The sequence below is a fragment of the Sinocyclocheilus rhinocerous genome, unplaced genomic scaffold (assembly GCF_001515625.1).
Source record: "Sinocyclocheilus rhinocerous isolate Xijiao unplaced genomic scaffold, SAMN03320098_v1.1 scaffold362, whole genome shotgun sequence".
In the NCBI taxonomy this organism is placed as follows: Eukaryota; Metazoa; Chordata; class Actinopteri; order Cypriniformes; family Cyprinidae; genus Sinocyclocheilus; species Sinocyclocheilus rhinocerous.
This window is the reverse complement of record NW_015639507.1, coordinates 1,697,794-1,723,041: the sequence shown is the minus strand read 5'-3', so window position 1 is coordinate 1,723,041 and position 25,248 is coordinate 1,697,794. Positions and strand designations below refer to the sequence as shown.

General features: G+C 39.9%; 2 protein-coding genes across 6 annotated transcripts in view; one reads left to right on the top strand and one right to left on the bottom strand.

The window, feature by feature from the left end:
- Positions 1–2,823, bottom strand: part of LOC107751205 (ninjurin-1-like) — a 12,078-nt gene extending 9,255 nt beyond the window's left edge. For both annotated transcript variants that reach the window (XM_016566865.1, XM_016566866.1), the window contains exon 1: positions 2,665–2,823. In XM_016566865.1, the coding sequence (XP_016422351.1) occupies positions 2,665–2,721 (57 nt within the window). In that variant the 5' untranslated portion in view covers positions 2,722–2,823. The remainder of the gene's footprint in view (positions 1–2,664) is intronic.
- A 2,887-nt stretch (positions 2,824–5,710) lies between these two features.
- Positions 5,711–25,242, top strand: LOC107751201 (serine/threonine-protein kinase WNK2-like). Of its 4 annotated transcripts, XM_016566855.1 has the most exons (31): positions 5,711–5,985; positions 6,943–7,618; positions 10,623–10,795; positions 10,975–11,195; positions 11,361–11,518; positions 11,886–11,974; positions 12,408–12,627; positions 12,781–13,063; positions 13,384–13,868; positions 14,052–15,173; positions 15,793–15,927; positions 16,052–16,090; positions 16,356–16,523; positions 16,723–17,157; positions 17,428–17,715; positions 17,813–17,853; positions 18,049–18,211; positions 18,290–18,406; positions 18,611–18,781; positions 18,905–18,956; positions 19,074–19,274; positions 19,429–20,276; positions 20,513–20,570; positions 20,663–20,730; positions 20,932–21,515; positions 21,638–21,888; positions 21,998–22,168; positions 22,527–22,625; positions 23,144–23,188; positions 23,430–23,680; positions 23,816–25,242. In XM_016566855.1, exons 2-31 carry the CDS (start codon positions 7,013–7,015, stop codon positions 24,113–24,115), a joined length of 7,842 nt encoding a protein of 2,613 aa, XP_016422341.1. In that variant the 5' UTR covers positions 5,711–5,985; positions 6,943–7,012; the 3' UTR covers positions 24,116–25,242. The 4 variants fall into 4 exon arrangements, with proteins under 4 accessions (XP_016422341.1, XP_016422342.1, XP_016422343.1 ...); XM_016566856.1 differs by lacking the exon at positions 14,052–15,173; XM_016566857.1 differs by lacking the exons at positions 14,052–15,173; positions 16,052–16,090.
- The last annotated feature ends 6 nt before the right edge of the window (positions 25,243–25,248 follow it).

The window sequence follows — 25,248 nt, the reverse complement described above, 5'->3', positions numbered from 1 at the left end:
TTTTTTTAAACATTCGTTTCTTATTTATTTGGTTCCACAGTGTTTGCTGATTTTCAGTTTTATATACCTATTTAAACTTTGTGTAGCCTAAGTAATTTGTTATTTTATTAGGCATATATGGTGTATTTTTATTTGTTTTGTTAATAAAAGTTCTATGAGTTTGATGTTGTTGTTGCTTGAATTGAATCAACACCGAACTGCCGCTAATTTGAAAGTGAAAGTAAAACGCGCACGGCGCTTTTTCTAGCTATTTGAAAGCCAAGAAATCCAAGGAAAACTCAAATGAACAATTGCTTGACGCCGAATTGAGTCACTTTGAAAGTGAAAGTAAAATGCGCACGGCACTTTTACAAGCCATTTGAAAGCGAAGAAAATAGGGGAAACTCAAACGAAAAAAACACCACAATGGTGATACCGGTATTACCGGTGTTGTCACACGTCGATTAACCATTGGGAAAATTTCCTCACCGTCACAACCCTACTGTGGGGATGAAGACGACAACTCCCATGATTCCACACTCAGTCACGGCGTCATATAACTACGCCTTTGTTTCTTTGTTTGTTTTGAATACGCACCCTCTAGCGGTGAAAACTTACATATTGTACCTTTAAAGGAACTAGTTCATACATATAAATAAAGCATTCATAAAAATAAGTACATGACAACCCTGGCAGATTACAATGACTTACATGGGCTGTTATATGTCTCATATATTGTATACATTCTAAAACTATTTAAAATTAATTCACGGATGAGGTGGTAAAATGCAGAAAAAGTCAATTATAGTATACCACAGCACGATGTACTTGTCTGCACAATGTGTTTATCTTGTTTTTCAGACTTGCATCCCTCTCGTGTGTAGAACCACTTCACTATGTCACTGATGAAGTATCTTGCACAGCACAGCTGCCGTTACTAGTTCAGAAACAATGTGGCGAAGTGATATATAACTGTAATGCAATCAACAAACCTAGAACTACAGTATACGCATTTCACACTTATGTTTTTAACCTTTAACTTTGCTCATAACTTCCGTGTTGTGAAAATATATTTTGCGGCTATATTTATGGACCTGACACTAGAATTACAATCAATGGTGCAATTGTCCATAATTCCAAAAAGTATTACATCATACCAAAGCAGGTGGAGTTGTCATTTCGACTTGGCATAGAAATTAGCCACATAGAAATCACTGCCCTTTCAGTCTGCCTAAACACACAGTGACTTAAACACTGGTGCGGCCCACAGGAATGATGATTTGTTTGATTTTGTGTGTTTCAGGGTGTTTGTTGGGTGAAAAAATTCCACTGGTGGTAAGATGTTCCTCTAGTCTTTCTAACCACTTCACCTCACCTCCCTTCAGTGCAAACATTAATAGAAGTGTAAGACAAACTCATTAAAATGTAAGGTTTAAATTAAAGAAAAACATCAGAGATGGGAATTGTACGAGTTGAAAAAAAACTTATGAGAAATGTTGACCTGTCACAACACGTAAAATACACTTTCCCCTATACATTCATATATTTTACCCTAAGTAATACAGTAGTGTACTCGTACAGTAACTTTAGTAGTAGCAATAGGAACGACTATACTAAATGCATTAGATAGTGCTTTATTACTAGAAGATAAGTTATGAAGTGATGTCAGCTTTTGTTTACTTTGTTCATTTTTTTGTTCTCTCCTGGGCTAGCGAGCCTGTAAAGCTTGCTCAATGTAGAATCCATCCGTTATGGTTTTACCGTTTAATGTTCATGGAAAAGGAACTTAAAATGCTACAGTAAGGTAAATAGTTAATTGGTTAACTGTAATGGCCTTACCATATATGTTCCATTCATATAAAATACAGAATACATGTATTAATAAATATCAAGGGAAAAGGTATTATCTTTTTTAATTAACAAAGAATATAAATATTTAAGAAGCTAATATATGCGTTTATGGTAATATCGTTGAAGGTACACTTTGTCTTTCTTTCTTTTTTTAAACAAGTGTAAAGTGTGACGGAATCCAGATTCTGTTGCATGTTATATAGATAATGTTTATAGAATTACTGTTGTGTCAAGTGCTACACCGATGGTGTGTTTGTGGGCATTGCATTTCATACCGTGTTTTAAATGTGCGTTATTGATGTGTACTCTCAACTGACAGAGTGTATTAGCGTCTTTCACAGCCTATTGTTGAGGGTTACACGGCCTGGTGATCTCATCCTCTGTCTGGACGCGGCGAAGCGAAACACCAGAGTAATGAATAAGAGGTTCGTTTTAAAACATTGAACCGCTTTTGTGCCGCGTGAGCTTTAATGTTGACCAGCGAACAGACTCGTTGCCACTTACAACCTTCCGTTACTGGAAACAAACATCCCGGAGAGTCGAAGGCAGCTTCTTTCTGCTCATGGTCTGCAGTTATATAAGATTTACCCCGCGGACCACGCCACAATATCCCTTCAGTTAGACTCATCCACATAAGTGCATTCATTGCATTACAGGAAAAAGTACACGAGCAGTCTTTTTTTCTACCAAAACCAAGAAACCCCTTTATTCTAATCGAACCCGATTGGATTTCATTGACACCAATATAATGGGTTAAACTTTTAAAACTAACATCCCATTGGCGGATGCGTTTGTGATCGTTTTAATGATACTGATATGTTAAAAATCACTCACCACTCCTGAATCTCCTCCGTGAGCATCTCCATTCAATTCCATCGCTTCTGAATCCATAATCCTTCCTTTGATTATATCTAACACTCCGTAAATAGCTGGGGTTAAGTGTGTTTGTGGTGCATTATGAGCTCATGGTCGATGTACGGAAGAGGGGGCTGGACAAACAGTGTGATGTTAACGTCCTTGTAGAATCTGCTGTATAAAAATTTGACATAATAAAGCTAAAAAAAACAAAAACAATTCTTCACTTGATTCTGGCATTTGATACATGACATTATCTTTCAAAAGTTTAGGATTACTATGAATTCATGAATATTCATGTTGGCTCCGCCCACTGAAACCGAAAATCTCGTAACACCTGTTCCAATGATTTCCAATTAACGGATCGGTTAAGACCCATCTGAACAAATTGTTTACAAATTCCTTTTGAGGTACTTTCAAAACGCATTTTACTAAATGTACAAAAGCGGGAGATTTAAATGAATGTCAGCAGAATTTTAGCATCAATTTTAGCAGTGTTATTTTTGCTCGTTTCTAAATGATTTGACAAAAACCATGGCTGCAACAATTGTACCACATGAAATGATGATGAAACACAATTATTAATATAAATATGAGCAATGTATCAGAATTTAAAGTACATAATATGCCACAGGATGGCTATTTTCATACGGTTCTATGAAACAATTTGTTAGAAAGAACCAATTCCGAAAATGAGTTAGACTTCGAATCGCTACAGTGCAGGCTCAACACTTTGGCACATAGTTAGCCGCCGTTCGTTCACAATAATATCAAAGTTCGTTCTCTTTATCAGTGTAGATATTATTATTAGTAGCCTATAACTCCCAAAGTTTTAAACGTTTGCACCTATAGGTAAACATTTTCCAATCAGAGGCGTGCAGGTTTGTCCGATCATTGACCTTCAGATCGTTGACGGTGCCAACAAATATGTAACAACGGGAAAAGTCGGGAAAAGACTTTCAATGTGCAGAGAAGAGGAGCCATGACATCTGTGTTTGTGCTGCCATCTAGTGGTAGTTAAAACACACAGAATTTACTTTTATTGAATGGGTTGCTCCAAAAAATTATAGTATAAAATAATAATAATAATAATGTTGATTGCACTGTTTCTGACTGCTGTCAAAAGTTAGCAGAAAATATACATCATGTGGTATTTGCAATAGTTCGCAAATATTTAAAGAACAAAGTAGTTAAAAAAAAAAATGGCTATGTAGCGATATATTTTATTGTAAGAGTATATAAAATATGCATTTTATGTATTGCATTTTTTCTCCTGATACATTTATGAGACATTGTCTTTTCTGTACTTCATCAAATAATCAGTTGAATTGTAATATGCTTTAATTAAACTAATAACTCCTTTTTATTAAAATTGTATTACACTGACAATAAAACCTCCTTTTACCAGTTTCACTTTTACTTTTTAATCGTTTACTATACCATCAAGTTGTTCCAACCATGTCTTCTTTTGTGTTCAGCAGAAGAAAGAAACTCATGCAGGTTTGGAACAACATGAGGGTGAGTAAATGATGACATAATTTACATTTTTGGGTGAACTCTCCCTTTAAGTGTTTTGGGTCCTATTCAGTACTCTATTTGTGGAAATTGCCCACTACCCTGGGACAGAGCAGAATGATTTAATTGTAGTTTAAGAGAAAGAGCTCTGACAATTTCAATGTGTCAGGTTCTTAAAGTACAGACTAATGAAAGACTAATTAATTGCAGTATTACAGAAGTGGTGCAGTTTAAATATAGGGTAGGCTATGTTAGGCAGTGTGTATTTCTGACCCTCACTGCACATTTGTCTTTTAAAATCTCTAAACGATAAAGATGATCCTTTTGTTGTGTAAAAATGTGTCCATACACTTTCCATGAATGAACTAAGCACTAAGTCATTTTGTCTATTGGCTTGAATAGCATATTTCAGTCTTTATTAATGTGACTCACTATAAAATAATATACTGTATTTGCCTTTAATGTCAAGCACAAAGAGTGCTGTTGTTACAATCTACCTCAGTAACGGAGTGGAAAACATGGACTTTTTTATTTTATTTTTTATACTAGTTCTGTCATTCCACTGTACAACTTTTATAATCACTTCAGGAAGGTGGTGATCACGCATGTCACCCAACTTATTTATAACTGTTAAACCATCCAACTCACCCTCGTCTCCCCTATAATGTAGCCTACTGTAAGTGTACTGTATGACAGGACAGTAACACGACTCTCTCCAGTAGGTGGAACATTTTCTTTCAGGGAGATAGCAAGAGGAGGAGGGGAGGGGTGAGATAATAAAAAAAAACATCGTCACACAACATTCATTTCCATTAAATATTCAGCAGTCTTAACCAAGTCACGTGGAGAGTATAGGGATAGGCTACTGAGCATAGAAAGGGGATACTGTATGCGAAGTTGCTGTAAACTATTTAAAACTATCATATTATAATATCATAGTAGTTCAATATATCTGACGATTAGTTATGTCTCTGCAGGACAGTGACGTGCCCCGTTCCGTCCTTCAAGCTCATGGTCACGTCACGTAGATTTGGGCGGAACCATCGCTCCGTGGGGTCCATGACGACCCGTGTAGAGGAGGATAAGGGTACCGCCTAAAAACAGACGCTTTTATTGGACACACAGTGTTGCTAGGCACTGCGGGATGTCCGTAAGAGCGCATCAGCACTGGAACCGAAGCTAACTATGAAGGCTATAGCATAACGAGGGAGGAATCTCACCTCTTTAGGGAGGTGTTGGTGCCGTATTATCCGAGATGAGGAGAGCATTGCCGCAGTGAACAAATAATCTCATCAACGGGCTGTGGATTTCATGCCCCTTACAGACAGGCTGACATTTATAAAAACCAAGCGTACTCGGGTTTGAAGCTGCTATGTGCATGCTTCGTGAAAGTAGATGTCTGAGAGACCATTCATTAAAACGATATTTCTCCGTAAGAGCGCATCAGCACTGGAACCGAAGCTAACTATGAAGGCTATAGCATAACGAGGGAGGAATCTCACCTCTTTAGGGAGGTGTTGGTGCCGTATTATCCGAGATGAGGAGAGCATTGCCGCAGTGAACAAATAATCTCATCAGCGGGCTGTGGATTTCATGTCCCTTACAGACAGGCTGACATTTATAAGAACCAAGCGTACTCGGGTTTGAAGCTGCTATGTTCATGCTTGGTGAAAGTAGATGTCTGAGAGACCATTCATTAAAACGATATTTCAAGGGACAGCTGCCTGCTTTATAGTTTTGTGACGGATTAAACAACGTGACAGCCTCTGTCAACTACCCAGCATGGTGAGTTAGATACTGATATTAGTTTCACATTGAAAAAAATATCTTTTAAAATTGTTTTACAGCTTTTAAAGTACATTTGTGGTATGACTTTTTTATGTAGGCTAAGGAAGCTTACCTTGAAAAATAAGTTAATGTTATTAGTAACTATGTATTATTTGTTTCGCTCTTTTAACTAATTGCATAAATATTTGATTATAATTAATATTAGCTATATGTAAATGCGAAGTCTGGCAGTCGGTCTTCAAATGATGCCGAACTGCGTCAGACTGTATTGCAGGTATGGCAAACCGTTTTAACATTTATTCATTTAAAACTAACTACTGTCTATTCTATGTTTCTAGCACTTATTTATTTATCTATTTATTTATTCATTCATTAATATTAAATGATCCAATAGAAACTAGTATATTTTCTGTTTTATTTCTAAATTCCAGTATATAGATAATACTTAATTACTTTGTAGAACGTACTTATTTGCTGCCAGTCACTATTCCATAACTATTGTTATTGGTGACAAATTACCAGTATTCCAGTTGTTAATAGTAACATTTCAAATCTTACTTGTAGGAATTTTAATATAAATATAAAGTAGGCATTCCTAATAGTCATTATGTATAAGTAAAAAGGCCATTTTTATCTGGTGAGATTAGAAATGTTACATCAATTGATTTTTTTCCCCCATGTAAATATGTACTAGTATCTAATATATATATACACTAGTAAATATGGATTTGTATTATACGCATAGTGTTCTTGCATCTAGAAAAGGTATAAATACTATATGTAATGAGCAAGTGCTAAATAATTAGATACTAGTTACTTCTGGGATAAGTGCTGGTTTCTAATGAATACTTAGTAGTGAAATCGAAACAGATACTAGTTATTTTTGAATTACTTACTAATAAGGAAAGATGTTAGTTTAAGGAATAAATGTTAATACTACTTGCCATATTGCAGGTGCATTCATTCAAGGAGGACCATGCAAACGGCTGAATGTCACAGATGAGTGTCCAGCGATTCACTGGTCATGGAAAACCTGACTGGATCCAACTCTGAGCAGCAGCCTGTGGGCTTCACAGTTCCTTCTGTCCCCTCAAAAAAGACTGTAATTTATGAAAATGGTCATGAACATCCCACTCATACAGACTCCGCAGCTGCAGCACACAGAGGGGCCAGCGATCCAACTGCATACCCCCTATCAGATTTCAAAAGTCTGGTCCGGCAGAGATTTATACGCAGAAGTTTGTGGTTCTCCGAGTCAGAGGATCAAGAATTTGAGGTCTTAGAGTGCGACACCACCAGCAGTCCCGTTAAAAGTGCACATATTGCGGTCCAGAGGAGCTTTAACGCAGATAGTCAGGTGGGACAGAGTGTAGATGAGAACTTCACCAAAGAGCCAGAGACAATTGAGGCTGAGGAGAAACATGATGCTGAACCATCTGAAACGTCCAAGAGTGTGGGGAAAGCTGGGAGTGACGAGAACGAGGAAGAGGCCGAAATGAAGGCCGTATCCACCTCGCCAGGTGGACGCTTTCTTAAGTTTGATATTGAACTTGGCAGAGGGTCCTTCAAAACGGTCTATAAGGGCCTGGACACTGAGACGTGGGTGGAGGTGGCCTGGTGTGAACTTCAGGTAAGGAAAATGCAGTTACAACGTATTCTCAATTTTAACCACTGGAGTTTCAATTCTTGCAATGTTTCACCTTTCAGTGACTGCATAGGACTCCTGTTGGCCTTCTTTGACTCCTTTTATAAGGAAAATGCAGTTACAACGTATTCTCAATTTTAACCACTGGAATTTCAATTCTTGCAATGTTTCACCTTTCAGTGACTGCATAGGACTCCTGTTGGCCTTCTTTGACTCCTTTTTCTTTTTTTCGTAAAGGTTTCGTCTGTTGTTGGTCTTCCCAAATTTGTTGATATATTTAATATCACTGTAGCAAAAAGAGTGTTAGATAACCAACAGATCTACTTAATTTGTTGGGCATAATGATTTGTCCAAGACCTAGATTTGTAGGATATCAATTATCTAGAATTAAAAACTTCTGTGTAGTTTGTTATTAACAAAAAAAATAAGTCTATAATTTTCTGATCGATCCCATTGCCATTCAAAACGCTTGCTCCTTGTACAAGTTTGCCGGGTCATCTGATATGGCCTCTTCCTTTTATCAGCACTATTGATTGTAAAATGGAGATTGGATCACCATGACCACTTTTAGATCAGATTTCCTATGTTTAATAGTGTTTCCGTGTTGTTGTCTAGAATCATTTGAGGTTCAGCTGGGTTCAACTGAGAATACCAAGTGTTAATTTTTTTGTTATTACTTTCGGAAATATTGAGAGAACCCAATAATGTTAGAAGTGATGCATTGTGATACCTCCTGCAAACAGCGTTGTGCTGCTTCTAGCTTGTGCTTAATATGTTATCACAGTTAATCAGAGCTCACTCAAAAATCTTTGAAGTAGACATTTATAGGAGAAAGGCTGAAGGGTGTGGACACAAACAAACTCTGTAGAGAAGCAGTGCACATCCCTGGAGGATCAGTCCCCTCTGCATAGGGGTCATGTGATAAGGTCTGGTCATGTGCACGTACCTGCTGAAATGATGCAATAGTAAAATGTTATCAAGCAGTTTCTCTCTTATATTCTCATATTACAACTCTTTTTATATTAATGTTCAGGTCTAAACAGAAACAAGACAGTCAAGTTTTACAAGATCAAATCGTCTTAGAAACATACTGTAATATTTACATAGGCTAAACAATGACATCTGCCCTTTATTATACTCCACAACATATTTTTACTGTACACAATCAACAGAAACGTTCATTGAAAAATACCTCATAGACTGCTACGATGATGCTTATTTTCATTTTGGGAAGAAAGGATAATTTCTGCGTTCACTGTCCATGGAAGGATGACTAAGCAGTTATGATCTCTGGAGTTCTGATGTTATACATGAGGATGCTAAATGTCTGCTAGGAGGGAGGAGAGAGAAAAAGGAAGAGACAGGGGAACGGGTCAGATGAGGTGAAGATGGCTGTGCACTAAGGAACATGGCTTCCCTCACATCAAGCAGTAGCATTCTCAAGACAATATAAAAGATATTCCTAATGGACCATTTTATGTACAGCTGAACGCCCAACCTGACTTATACCTCATTTGTCTGTCAGGGATGCATCAGCAGCATACAGAATGAAAGAAAAAAGGTGTTGTCTTCAGTTGTCTGTGATGGAGTCTTCATTTGAGACACATATCAGAAAATGATCTTAGAGCCACGCCCTGGTCATATGTAGAAGGGAAAAGCTCATTTCCTTTTGTGAGAGCTTCTGATTTAACACACCCCAGAAAATAATCAATGCCACAGTGTTTAATTTTAAACTAGTTTAAACTGTATTAGAAATGCAGTGAACGTTTGGGATATTATTTCAACGTATTAACGTATTTAACTATGAAAATTGTTATCACAGCATTGCATGTAAACTGCTTCTGCTTTTTCTCATTTGTAAGTTGATCTTATAGAAACCACCTAGGAATCTGGTAGCATGTTTGGTCTCAAGTGCTTGTAGACTGTAGAGTAAAGTGAATGGAAGAATGGGGGAGGTTAAATGGGGAAAGAATGGGGGAGGTTGAATGAACTATACGTCTGTGTGTATGTGTGTGTGTCTGAGTTCATGTGAGGTATTAGATGGCGCAGTGTGGGGGTGAGTCTCAAGAGGTTTTATGGGGTTGCACATCGCCTGATTGTGAGGGACAGAGATGTTACAGATACTCCCTGTCAGCGTTTAGTAAATTTAGCAGCAGGAAGAGGGCAGATGCAAAGGTATTGATTTGGTCAGCTTCTTGACCATAGCTACACACCAGCATGTGAACCACCAATGACTCTGTAACTGTAGCATTTTCAAGCCTAGCTCAACTGCTGTACACACTAGTTTTAGCTCAACTGCAAGTATCTCACTAACCCGCAATGACATTTTGTACACTGAATAAAGAGACTTCAATTTCCTGTCGATTCAGTTCTATTCAGTTTATCAGACAAACCCCAATAGAACATGTTAGGGTGAGTTTGTTTTAATTATATTTTCTGCACTGTACTGCTTATCAAAGGGCTAGTACAATATGTTAATCACACATCCCTCTCTTTGAGGAGCATATATTTTGCCTTTCATGTTACCTCAATATGCTTTAATAACAGTAGTTTAGTTGTTTTTTATCTCTTGCCTGCCTTTGATCTTCTTCTTGATTTTCTTAGTCCTATCATGCTCAAAGATATTGTCCCCACCCCCACTACCACACACAAAATTACAATAAAACAGATATACCGTCTATCCTTAGAAAGCCATTTCAGCGAATGTGCGCTTTAAATCAATAAAGATTGACCTAAATGTCTTTAGAATGCATGTCTTCCACTGGTCAAGAGTTATTTCATAGAACTGTATTTTCCCTGAAAGGAGGATAATTGAGTTTTCACAACAGTGTGGCAGTTTGGTAAATTCAGTTCAGTACATCTCTCTTACATATCTTGTTACGTTAATTACCATGTTTGGTTCTTTCCACCTGTCTATCTGTCTCTTTCACTTTTCTCCTGGCATGTGCCTGGAACCTCAAAAACCAATGCTGATCCCTTGCCATCCCAGGATCGTAAGCTGTCCAAAGCAGAACGTCAGAGGTTTAAAGAGGAGGCAGAGATGCTAAAAGGTCTTCAGCATCCAAACATTGTGCGCTTCTATGACTTTTGGGAATCTCCTCTTAAGGGAAAGAAGTGCATTGTTTTAGTCACTGAACTGATGACGTCTGGGACACTGAAAACGTGAGTCAAATAAAATAAAAGTGATGCTATCACACCTGGGGCAGTATCTTGATTGGTTTGAGTTGCTTGCTATGGGACACCAAGGAATGTAGATCTGCCGTATTACAACTTACATTGCACAAAGCCAATTTTATCTTGTGAAAATAATGACCTCTAACTCTGTTTCTGTTCATATGTAGGTATCTGAAGCGATTCAAGGTGATGAAACCAAAAGTTTTACGAAGCTGGTGCAGACAGATCTTAAAAGGTCTTCACTTTCTCCATACGAGGACACCTCCCATCATCCATCGGGACCTGAAGTGTGACAACATCTTCATCACTGGTCCTACAGGCTCAGTCAAGATTGGAGATCTTGGCCTGGCCACTCTAAAGAGAGCTTCCTTTGCCAAAAGTGTAATCGGTAATAGTCAGAAGAGTGACATGGTTTTGAAATTTATCAGATTAGGCTACATTGAATACAATATTTAAATAGCCTGTTTAGATAATGTAGACTGTAGCGTGTTATGTGGAATTTCAAAGATTATCCATGTAGTTATTGTTTTTCCCCCCGTTCTTCACATTTTAGGCACTCCAGAGTTTATGGCCCCTGAGATGTATGAGGAACACTATGATGAAGCTGTAGATGTGTATGCATTTGGGATGTGTATGCTAGAAATGGGCACATCTGAGTATCCATACTCAGAGTGTCAAAATGCAGCACAAATCTATCGCAAAGTTACTAGCGTAAGTTTGAGAAAAGTGCTCCTCACTGACCGAACTGACTTCATATTTTTAGAATGGAATATTACTTGTGTGAAAAAGTATCAGGCCTAACATAGTGGGTGTTATTCATGAAACATGTTGCATAATGCATTCATTCATACATTTTCTCATTCAGCAGAGTGTATGTACAACAGATTTTACATATAGATAATAATTCTGCTCATTGATAGATCTGTGTCATGTTCTGTAATTGCAGTCAGGTACAAAGGAAAATGTTGCCTTTGAAACAATTTTTTTTCTGCAAAATGTCCTTTCAATGTCCTTTCACAAGGGGTTTCAATGAAAATGTATGTATGTGTGTTGGCTTCCTTTTTAATTCACTGCACAGGGTGTGAAGCCAGCCAGTTTCAGTAAGGTGACCGTGCCTGAAATAAAAGAAATCATTGGAGAGTGTATCTGCCATCGTTGGGAGGATAGGTGAGTCCATCAGCTGAATAGTCTCCTGTCACATAACCATAAAGGTCAAAAAGCCTATGCTCCTGTCAGGTGTGACACATCATATGATGAGACAACCTTTTCTTAGAAAGCTACAGCTTTATTTAACTATTATTTTACAGTGATTTGCTTTTGCTGTTCTTTGAACCCTGCTAATGACATCAGTTCAACCCTGTGTTAGTCTGATTGTGTACTGCATGCATGGATCATCAATCAGCCAAATAACTCATACCATTTGCTATAGCAACATCATAGCATTGTTCATAGTCCTTCAGATATCAGACTTACAGTATTTTTTAAAACATTTTCTGCACATCTTGTCTTGTCCATTTGAGTGCATTACATATGGGTTGCTATGGCACCACCAATTTCTTCAGGTCTTTATAAACCAAATTCCATCTTTCTCTTCTAAAAGGTACTCCATAAAGGACTTACTAAATCATGCATTCTTTGCGGAGGACACTGGAGTAAGAGTAGAGCTAGCTGAAGAGGATGACGGCAAGAAGTCGTCCATTGCTCTAAGGCTTTGGGTTGAAGACCAGAAGAAACTTAAAGGCAATTATAAAGACAGTGGTGCTATCGAGTTTACCTTCGACCTGGACACAGAAGTCCCAGAAACAGTTGCCCAGGAAATGGTAAACAAACATGATTTTTAGAAATGCAACATTTTTAGATATGTACATACAGTAGACATGTATTAGATACATATAGTTTGGAATTCTATTTCAGAATGAATTCAAAAAGTAACAGTCACCATTTAAGAGTTGTTCAATGATCTCTTCTGGCAGGTGGATTCTGGCTTCTTTTTAGAGATTGATGTGAAGATTGTGGGTAAGTCTATCCGTGACCGTGTGTCTCTAATAAAGTGGAGACGACAGCGGAACGCCTCAGGCCATAATGGAAAGACAGAAGAGAGAGGCAGCAAGACTGAGACACAGAATATCCTTCAGGTGCCCTCCACAAGGCCACCAGTGGTTGGACCACCCAGTCTTCAATCCGAAACAGAGGAGCTACAGACTGAAGCAGTCAGCCTGGTCTGCAGTGCCCCAACCAGTGCGACTACAGCTACACGTGAGAGATATCTAGAGATAAATGTATAGATGAAACTGTGGTACTCAGTTCTTCAAAGATATCCACACAAAAGATGGAAAGACCAGTACAAAATTGTTTCTTTTAATTACATTTTAAATTAGTCATTATAAGAATGGTTTGGAGATTAATAACAATATCCACAGAAGCAATAAGATGTTGCCAGTAAGATGTATTTCACTTGATTATATTGTTAATTATTCAGTTTAATTCTTTCTTTTGTATAACTTAATGCAGGTAAATTTTCCTTTGATTCCATAACTTTAATAAGCACTTTGTGTCGTTTGTCCCAACTAATGCAGTAGACAGCAGTGCTGGCTCAACAATTGTAACAGGCACTTCGGGCAACCAAGACAACACCTCTCAGCAATCCCTCTCTGAGTCCATTTCCACTGCACAAAGGGTCTTAAGCCCTCCAGCACAGCTTCTGGCTCAGTTGCCAGAAAGTGCCCAACAGCCACCTACTGCATACCTGCCTCTGGGGACTCAGCAACTATCTGCTCTACAAATGCCCCAAGGTGTCCCACAACAACCCATAGGTCAGTTACTCCATGGGAACCAGCAACAACCTAGTTCTCAGCAACCCCAGCGAGCCCAACAACAGCCTAGTGCTCCCCTACACCAGGCTCCACAAGCACAGGCCCATGGTTTGGTGCCACAAGCACCCCAGCAACAACCCACCATTCAGCTCCACCAGCAATATCAGCAGTCAACTCATCAGCTACATCAAGGGGCTTTTCAGCCATCTTCGATACACCTGCATCAGAGAGCCTACCAGCAATCACCCGTAAGTTTGTAACTATATTCACTTCATCATTGCAGTTGAGCTTTACTTTGTAGGAAAACTCCAAAACCACCATCCTTTTTTCCCCATTCTTTTCTTCCCTTAGCACTATGCTTTTTTATGTTATAATGACTGCCTAAATTTAACAAAATGTGTTTTTTTCTCAAACTGTGGCTGAATGAGCAGCGACATGGCAGTGTTCCTGGTGACACCCAAAGACCTTTGCTATTCCCTGATAACTTGACGGGGACCAGGCGTAGCAGCACTTCATTTCTCGACACACTACAGAGGAGAACTGAACTACAGAATTTGTTAGAATGGCTGCATCATCAGTCTTATAGCTGTCACAAACCTGAAGCAAGTTCTAGGGAAGAAATGGATCAGTCGCTGTCTACAAGTGCCTTCACAGGGTCTTCATCATTCACAAATGATGATCAGGCACCCAATAATGTTTCTGAAGACACCGGAGCCTCTGAATATAGTTCAGAGCATGTGAAAATGTATTCACAGGCCCAGCCAATGTCATTCAGTAGGAGGAACTCTGATGTCCACCCACATTACTGCCAGGCTTGTATGGCAATGTTGCTGGCTGTAAGGTCAGGGGGTCGAGGGTCTCTCGGTCATGCCTCTTCACCCTCTTCCTCCCCTATCCACCAAAACATGCCATCTTTTTCCTCATTAAAACCATCATTCCCACCTGATCTGGATCATCCACACTCCAGCTCACCAATTTATACGACCACACAGTCTCCATATATGTCTACAATGCCTCCAAAGCGAGTTTCTGTTTCTAAGAATATACCAAGTTCAATACCAGTTGAAGTCACCCCACCTTCTCCTGTCCATAAAAGCCATCCTCCTGCACAGATTCCTGTGACAACTCTACCTAACAACATGTCATCACTAAGCCATACCACTGCATTTACCCCTGTCTATGTATCTATACCTTCACCGGTCCCCACATCTTCCAGACATATGTCCATATCTTCACCAGTTGATCCACCATCCCCACTCAGGTCATCCTCTCCAGTGTCCCCTATCTCCTTGATTGGGCCACATTCTCCTAGTTTGGGAGAAAGCTCAGATTTGTTTCACCTTCATCGCTGTCTACATCATATCATCAATCGGCGTACCAGTTCCCCTGTGCTGATTGACAGGGTGCAGCCTGGAGATGGCCACAGCGATGCTAGTGTTAACAGGTTCCTTGCACCTCAGGTCCAAAATGTAAGCTCTTTGTGTGTACCCCTATTACATCAGGAAATGGGGTCTTTTTCTGTGCAGGACACTGAAGCTGGATCAGGTCTTGTGGTAGGTGAAAATTAAAACGTACTAGCTATGATCCCAGCAAGGAAATCTAGAACAAGAGAATCACTTTTGGCTCACCCATACTTTCCAAGCTTCTTCTTCACCTTCTCTGAAAAATGTTGCTTCAATATGTGTTTAGGTATTACTCCCAAATGCCAATCCCTCCTAGTTGTATTCCTATGTAGCATTCAAGAGAAAATTTGTACTTTGTTTTTGGAACTGAACTGAATAAATTTTCTCTAATCACTGCTGTTTTTAAAAGAATAAGAAATGGGACTGTTATGTCCTTTTGAAGGTCACAGACTCTTAAAAGACTGCTAGAGGATGGCACAGCAAGCTGACTGAACAATCAATGACTGCTACTGCAACACTGCAAATTATCCCTGTCACCCTGTACGTGGTCTCTTTTAGAGCAACAACCCCTGTTTGTAGAGCAAATCACTACTCTGATGTTTGATGTCACACATTTTCTTCTTCTGTTCCCTGTCAGTAGCCGTTAATTTACCTGTCACATCAAACCATGTGCTGCTAGACTTGCTATTCTGCTAATATTTTGAAGAACTGCTATTGGCTGTGAAATGCTTAATTGCAAATAGATTTGTGTTTGTGCATGTGTTTTTAGCCTTCTGCACAATTGGTTCCATCTAAGACCGTCTCTGCTCCAGCTACTCCTGTACCACATGCTCATCCACACAGCATTCCTGCCTCTGTCCTCATAGCACAGCAAAACCAGACAACTGTACCACTAGCACAGGAGGTAAGGCTGCTATAGGTTTGACCTCCCTTAAATGAGGATGGGTGCATTCCTGTGTGTTAGCAAAGTGATAGTTTAATAGTTTGATTTAGATTTTTGTTTTTCCTTGTGTTTGTATTTCTCTCAGTTTCATCTCTATTTCCATCCTGAAGCTTTCCTGCCTCAGGTAGACTCAATCTGTATAAACATCCTCACAGTCTTTTTTTTTAAATGTTCTGGAAAATTTTCAAGTTCTGTTTCAGTCATGCCATAAATTTATCAGATTATTGAAAGTCCACTAAACAATGAATAGATTCAGTTTAATCACTGAGACAAAAATATGATAGCCAGCATAATTTGTGGGAACTGCTGAGTAAGTAAGTCTTCTTGACATTAGTTTTATTTTTAATATCATTCTTTATTTCTCTTTTTTCTCTCTTTGTCTTTCCCAGACATTATCAACATTTCAACCCCTAGTGCAGGCATCTTCAGATGCTCAGTCTATCCCACAGCATTTGCTACAGTCAGCTTCTACAATGCTCAGCACCGCTACCCTTCCTCCACGACCACAGCTAAATGTTCAGACTCCCCTTCTCCAGCCTCTACAAATTGCCACACAGGTCAGTTCATGAAACCTGTAACTAGGCCTATGTGTGCAACACCTTTTCTCAGACACCAGAACAAGTCTTTAGCAAGGGTGAAATTTGTTCAACTTTAGATGGTAGACATGGAGGGATTTTCTTAATTCTACATGCAAATATGTAGCTTTCTAGCTTACCTCTGGCTGTTTACATTTTTATCTTGCTCTTTATTCTTTAGTTTCCTTCGACATATCCTCTTTTGCCAGAAGGGGGCACATCTGCAGTGACAGAGCCAATACCTTTCTCCTCAGTCTCATACTCTTCTCCCTACCCCACAAATGTTCCTCCTGTATCTTCACCCTACTACTCATCACGCCCTATCACTGCTCCTCTTCCCATACAAGCAATGCAAAATGTACCCTGCATGCTAGGAGCAGGCACACCTGTGTCCACCCCTCTGAATGTTCCTACCCCTGTACCTCTCCTGGCTATGGCCCTGTCCCCACCCATGCTTCCTCCTGAGGAACATCTGCAGCAGATGTACTCCCCAGTTCCACCACCAGAAGGTGCCCTTTTCCAATCTCAACCCCAACAAACACAGCCCTCCCTTCCCCTTCCTAATCCAGCCTCCCTCCTTCAGCAAGACCCATCTATTCCTGAACCTTTTACAGAGGTAAATGATGTGGTTTCTTTCCTGCTTTGTGCAAGGATTGTTTTTCGTATGGCGAATGTGTATCATAATAATTTCTATGATCACACAAGTGTTAAAGAACAGTAATTACATTGAGAGGGACAGCAGAATGGCAGCACATTAATCAGGATTGGTGCAGTAGTGCCTTGTCATAGCAATCGATGGAGGATAATCAATATTATTCCATGAGCCTTACAACTGAGGTCAAGGCTCTTGTCGCACAGTGAAACACAACAATGTTTTTTTCAACAGGAGTACCCTCGGCATGAGGAACTGCAGATCCTGGCCCCAGCTCACACCATTATGTCGCAGATCCAGTCTCCCCCACAGGACAGGCAATCAGAGCCAAAGTTTACCACTGCCCAAGCCCTACCTGGGACTGTGGAGCCTCCTCTGCAGCCTGCTGGCATACAGACAGGATATGCTGTTCCTGAGAGTACTGGCATGCCCAGTACAACTCAGCAAATGGCCGACACTGCTTCAATGTCTATTCCTCCTGCACCAGAGCCCAGTGCATTTCAACCCAGCACCGAGGTAACAGTAGGCATAAAGCCTCCTTTATCTGACTATACAGTAATATGTATTCTTAAAACAAAGTACCACATAGATAACTGAAATAATTATGTTTTCCTTACAGGCACCTGTATCTATTCCATTCCATAGTTATGTATGTGACAGGTAGGTAGAAAAAACGTATGGAAATTGCTGAATATCTGATTGAATGCAAACATCATGTGATTCTTTATTTACAATGGGTGTATCTGACCTGCTTACAGTGGCAGATATCACACAATGCATTAAAACAATTTAAATAATCTCAAATTGTCTCATAGTAAGTTTTTTCTTTAGATTATTCTGTCTTGTTTGTTTTAGTCTGTACCAAGATGCAGGATCTGGTAAAGAAATGAGTGACAGCTATGAGGGACCCACTGGTGGAGGAAAGGGTGATGGCAAACCCAGAAAGCACCACCGCAAATCTGCTCGTACGCGCTCACGCCAGGAAAAAATTAACAAGCCAAAGCTAAACATGCTAAATGTGAGGATAAAACTTGTCTTCTTTTTAAATATAACTGTTTTTTTGCAAGCACCTCCTAACACATCGTTGTACTTCCAGGTTAGTAATACAGGTGACAAGATGGTGGAATGCCAGCTGGAGACGCACAATCATAAAATGGTGACTTTCAAATTTGACCTAGATGGAGACGCACCTGAAGAAATAGCCACTTATATGGTAAGATTAAGGTTCTGCACTGACTTTCAGAACATTACAAAACAATACTGCGCTGCTTAAGATTTGAAATTAAAATGTAAATTTGTATAGTCCACCATCAGTTTAGTGATTTGTCTGAAGCATAAAGCTGTTTAATCCTATTACCTTTTTATATACTGTTTGTTTTCTGGGCAGCTTATTTTGTTTCTCTCATTTGTGTATCAGGTGGAAAATGGTTTCATTCTACCAATAGAAAAGGAAATTTTTATAGATCAACTTAAAGACATTGTCGACAAGGCAGAGGACATTCTAAGCGAGGACATGGATGGAGAGAAGAAATCAGAACCTGGGACAAGTCATTTGCAAGGACAAACTCCTAGAGATCAAGGGGGGGAGGTAATACAGGGAGTCAGTTAAAGACTCCGACATCTTAAATTTGTAATGTGTAGGGAGAAAATTCACCAATTTCACTAAAATTACTAAACTGAACGATAATAACAGTCTCCTGTTACTCTCCAGGGGAAAAAAGGACAGCAACCTGGGGCCCCCCAGCCAGTTTATCAGCAAAATGGTAAACTTTTTTCCACCTGTAATTGACAAATTTAGCATTCATGCTCACCAAATGTTTGCTGAAGAATTAATGTATCCATGTTTAAGCATTTAGTATGGCCTCTTGTCCTGTGCCCAGTTCTGCACACGGGTAAGCGGTGGTTCATCATCTGCCCTGTGGAAGAGGCTCCTACTGCCAGTCAGGATGTATCCTCAGATGGAGGTCCATCTACACAATCTCCATCCACAACAACAATAACTGAGGGGACAGCTCAGCCTGGTGAGAGTGCATCAGCCCAGCCACCAGAACCCAGCACAGGATCTGCCTCTGTATCAATGGGTAATGTCAGGCTATGACATTACTTAGTTGTATCACGATTGAATCGGCACAGCCTCTACTCATAACAAAAAGAGTAAAATGGATGTCTTTGTCTTTCTTAGAACATGTTTTTTTTTTACATTTTCTGTTTTGTTCATTTTCTTTCATTCCACAGATTCAGAAGCCTGTGCCACAGCACCTCCATCTGGAGGAAGTGATCCCTATGGGGTTTGGAGCCCCCTTTCTATGACCACTACTGATCCTCTTTCTTTGGCTGCTCTGTCCCAAGCTTCCCCTTGCCCACAAGTCACTGCAATGCCAGTGCAGCCTACTTCCCATCCAGAGGAGGGGCCACATTTGGGCTCAGTCAGTGTGCAACAATCCCAGCCGTGCATGGATCCTCAAAGCTCTCTTTTTGTGGATGAGACCCAGAATGGCAGATTAGGCGTGGTTTCCCCCATGCACACTGCTCAACAGATGGCTGAAATTGCATGTGCTGTCTCCATGGTGGAGGATGTGCCCTGCTGTCCCTTGGTCATGCCGCTGTCCCTTGAAGTGAGCAGCGGGGCTCAGAAGTCATCCTCTGTGATGCCACAACCATCACAAGACACCACGTCTGCTCGCGAACAACTCCACTCCATTACATCTAGTCGAGTGGAACGTACCCAGCAGCCTGTGGTACTTCAGCAGCCTGTGTCAACTGTGAGTGGAACTAAGGCACCTTCCCTGCCTCAAAGCCCCGCTCCTTCACAGCACCACTTTGTCCCTAGTGAATCAGATGGAGAGGGGCGTACCAGAGGAGGGTTTGTAGACAGCACTATCAAGACTCTGGACGAGAAACTGAGGAATTTACTGTATCAAGAGTATGCTCCCATGTACCCATCTGGAAGTGCTGCTGAAACTCCAGGATCTGGCACGGAGTATATCCAATCCCCGCCTGGACCAGAGAGTGCAGTGGGAGGGTCAGGAAACAGCACACCTAGTCTTATGGGAGAGGGACGATTCAGAGCTGGAGAACAGTTAGTAAGTTTAAGCACTATCTGTCATTCTTATGCTTTTTTAATAGATACATTTTATTGAGGTGTGAGGCATGGGTACCCAAGTACTTACATTTTTGTATGAACTCACCTATCACCAGTAGCTATTCCCTTGTTTTCAGCGTGTCTTAAAAACCATTTTGAATTTGAAGATATTTCAAATTTAGATAGGATTGTGTTTGATGAATCTCCACCTAAAAACATTTGCTTTTTGTCTTTTAGCCACAGATTCCAGAGCGTGTAGACAGTTTAAGTGCTCTAAGCGACTCTGCGGTTGCAGGTAAGACAATATTTCATTTTTATCTTATTTTTTCTCCTGAAACATTTATCATTTACAAACAATAAGAAAATTAAAGCCATCTTTCTCCACAGTTACTGTGTCAAGGAGACCTGTGATGCCACACTCTACCTCTTGTTCTGGATCTAGAAGTCGATATAAGGTACACATCATGTACAGCATGCTCATAATTTCTGCAGGAAAATACAGGTTAATAGATTGTTAATTCTACTTTGTGTTGGTACCAAATATTTCATTTTGTATGATAAGGTAATAGTTGTTTGTTAATGTAATATGTGAAATAATTCTTGTCATATCAGTGTTTTGTCTTTTTATTTTGTTTAATTTTAATTCTCTGGATTAGATGGTGCCTAGCTCCACTGATATCCTGTCAGGTCAAGGCCGAAAGCAGCGTAGCCTGAGCAGCACAGAATCTCCAGCACACCCTGGTAGTTTTTTGGGAGAATGTGCCATGTATGAAGAGCCGACTGTTTTAGCTACTACTGTCGGCAGGTTCTCAGTGGTCAGCACAGAAGACGAGGTCACACGCAGGAAGCACAGCAGCAGATATTCCGCCCCACCTGACTTTTATCTGGACGCCCCACCTCCTCTGACCAAACGAGGCTCGCTGCCAAGGACACAGACCTCAGTCTCAGCAGATGTCACCGTTCAGACCCGTTTCATGTCTTCTGACTCTGGGGCTGAGAGCAGCCCTGCCAAAATGGCACCCACAACCCCATCCCGTCATGGTAGGTCTGAAAGGAGAGGAAGTGACCTCGTGAAAAGAGCGGTGGCTTTTCTGAGGCGCTCCGGTCGCAGTAGTAGTGTGCAAAGCTCTGATTCACCAAGCAGAAAGGGAGGGGTGTACGGATCCTATGTCAGCAGTGACAATGACTCAGAGATGGAGGACTCAGATATAAAGAATGAGCTTCAAAGACTAAGAGAAAAGTGAGTTTGTCGTGTCTGTGTGTTTTCTGATGAAGAGATAAAAAATAAAATCAATGAAAAGTAATCAGAGCAATAAATAAAATTCTTAGGTACTCACCATTGCTTGCTTCATCTTTATACAGGCATATGAAGGAAATAACTGAATTGGAGACCCACCACCGAGAAGAGATTGAGCTTCTCTACATCAGATTAGGGAAACCACCTCCTCCAGGTCTTTATATTCCACCCACAGTGATCCCTGCTGGACGCAAGCGCAGGACCAGCAAACACAAACTAAAACCTGCCAAACTGCTCAGTCCTCTAGTACAACAGCTGAGAAATGTTGCCTCCAAAACTAGTGACAGCAGCAAACCTAATGACTTAACAAAATCAGGTTAGTTGGAAAGTTAAAAGATCACATTCATATATAAGGTATCTAAAAAAGTATCTTAGCGTTTGGAATCTATCCAAGAGCATCTTGACATGTAATTTTCTTCTTTCAGCTGAGGCTGCCCCAAGCTTGAATGGGTCTCCTGCCAGGACTCTACCTTGTTCCGTGTCTGTTCCGGTTCAGACCCAACAGCCCTGCTCTCTCCAAGGATCTCTCTCCTCCGACAATATCTACTCTGGTCTCCAGGGAGAAGGACCTGTGCCACGCAGCCAGCCCGGCCAAGGTGACTTAAATTCTGATTTCTCAGCATGCACTTTAAGATAAAAATCCTTCCGTCAGTAAAATAAATAATCTGGCTTTGTAGCAGACTTAGTAAAGTAGTAAAATTTTCTATGAAAACCTTTTTCTGTAAGTCTTTTATATACAATTCCCAAATTTAAGTCCCAAATGTAGGAATTTTAAATAAATTCAGTGCGGGTTTTACATGGAGGCTTTGACATTAATAAGTTGAATTACAACCAGATTAATTTTTATGAATGCATAAAAAATAATGTAATTTTTCTGTGTGTATACCCTTCGATACTGGTTGCTTGAGTTAGTGGATCTCACTCTTTCTCTCACCTCTGTAATTCTGTCCACAGGCTGGCCTCCTTCTCCCCAGGCGTCTGCGCGGGTCACCTATAAATCCAGTAGTAAACCACGCGCTAGATTCCTCAGTGGGCCTGTTTCTCTGTCCATCTGTTTGTATCTCTCTCCTTTCCGCCATTCTCCATGTCATATGTTGGAGCCCCTGCTATCTTTCTCCCACTCTCTTCTTCACCATAATCAATTATTTATCTTTCCGCTTATCAGTATTCATGCTTCATCTTTGATCATCCTGTGTTTTTTATTCTTTCTATCCTCTATTTATCCCTACAAAATTCAGCGTTTTATTCAGTTGTCTGTTTTTGATGGCAATGCTGTTATGCTTCTATATACTTTCACTAGTTGAGCTTCACAGCATTAATCTCACTTTAATCATCCTCACTTTAATTTCACTTTTGCAAGCCTAAAACCAACACTATGACTTTAAACATTGTTCATAACCTTAATTCTTTTCTATTTTCAGTGTTTTAACATATTGACTTGTAATTACCTCTAATGCAGGTTTTATTGCAGTTGTAACTTTTAAAAGTTAAATAACATGTTCCACCTCTTTATGTGACTCTTTGTGCAGTGATTTTCAACAGAAAACTAATTTAAACTTTTCTTTTTGTAGGGTCAACACTTAAACGCCTGTGTCTTGGTAAAGAACGTGGAAGCAGTAACTATTGTCTTTTCTTAATTTCAAAACTTTAGACTTTAAACATACAATTTGCTAAGCTGAAACCTTAACACAGTTGCTCCAGCTGTTAGCTGTGATGTTAAAAACATTTCACTTTGTGGACATAATACTGTAACCACCATAATAGCATTAGGCCTAAAGCATATTCAATAAGCATCAAAGACACTGTGGATTGTATTTCATGTTTTGTGATATTCAAACAAATCGACTTGTTTCATAGGATCTGGAACACCGTCAGCTGCCTCCAATCAGTCCCCAATGCCTCCTGGATCCACTCCACCTCCTCACCAGCCAACTGGTCTCGCCCAAGCACAGACTAACAACAGCAACAACAAGACAGATGCTTTCACACAGCAGCTTCATAGACTGGTGGATAACGGTGCAGAAGGGGTGAGGGCTCCTTCACGCTCACGCTCCCTCAGTCTAAGACCCCAGCAACTAACCAGATCCAGGATCTGGAGTGCTACAGAAGTGATGTTATTAAAAATACCCCCTTACCACTATTCCATTAAATTGTGATGATGATTTTATGTCTCCTTTAAACTCATGTTAAAAGTTTGGTGCTAAACAACATAGGGATTCTCTGATGCTAATGTCTTTTTTTAGGCTCCAGGTTCAATAGAAAGTCTGAATGCTTCCCAGCTGCCTCTTTCATGGCCACAGATTGATTTCCATGCCTCTGTAATGGCGACTGACACTTCACAAGTACTCCAGCGCAGTTTTATGGTGCCTGTTAACCCTTACAGAAAGATGCTGACCGCCCCACACTTAGACATGGACCACTGGCCGGCAATGACTGCCACTCATAACCAAGAAGTCTTTGCTTTCTCTGCTGTGCACTCGCCCTCATGGACAGCACCTTCTTCCCCCAGTGAGGTTCCAAGTTCTAGAAATAGGACCATGTAGCTTTACCATCACTGTACTTATACTTTACACTGTCGCCAAAAATACTTTAGTTTCTTTAGAGTGCTGGTTAGGCCTATCAGTGTGCAATTCTATCTGTTGCAGTTGCTAGCATGTAGTTGCTTACAATGTAGTAATCCCACATGAACATGTAAATATACAGGCCAACAATGTACTAGGCATATCATGTAGGCAGTTTACATTCAGTATTATTGTACATATTCATATAGCCTATGTAGAATAACTGAATTTTAGCATAGGCATATGTACAGAATGTATATTTTTCATCAAAATCTATTTAGCTTGCTTGTGTTTGTGCAGAATCAACTTCCTTTACACCTTGAGCTGTACACATATGTAAATGCTATAAGGTACAGTAATATGCCCTTAAATTTGTGTAGATGTGTATAGACACTGTTTATACTTCTGTAAATATTAGCTCTGTCTGCATATGTGCATAAACTGGACAAAGTGAATGAAAGACTGAGGTTTAGGTCAATCAGTGTTTTGGGGTGAATAGTATCACATCACAGTTGGATGAAAACACTGGAGTTTGGTGCAGTGATCACAATCATGACATCATTGTGAATTTTTCACAGCGTCCCGCAAAGATCACTAATCACTAGTCCAAAACATTATCGCATGCTAGAAAAGTAACAACCACGAATTGCACTGAGAAACAAGAGAACTTTAACAGACTGAACATTTCAGGTGAACAAGCCTGCAAGAGTGCCTTGAACAGCAACTTAGGACTGTGCTATGTACATTACCAGCCAATGTACAGAGGGTAATGGTGACTGCTATTAATTTTATGTTACCAAGCATAATACTAAATTCATGTTTTCCCCACCTGCAGTTTATGATGTCCTTTATGGATGTTTATAAAATGCATTTCAACATTACCTACTGATGGTATAACTCAGTTACGAGTTTGTTTGCATTCATTTAGTCATTTTCTACGTCATCTAATACAGTAAAAAAAATCACATCGATCTACAGCAAAAAGGAGAGCAAGATTTGTTTTCAAAAGTGTAATAACCGTCAAGTTTGTTTTTCTGAATCTAAAAAACATAAATTGATCTCTGCTGGTGCAGTCATGTTTGCAGTTACAGCACAGTCTCATAGCACAATGCCAT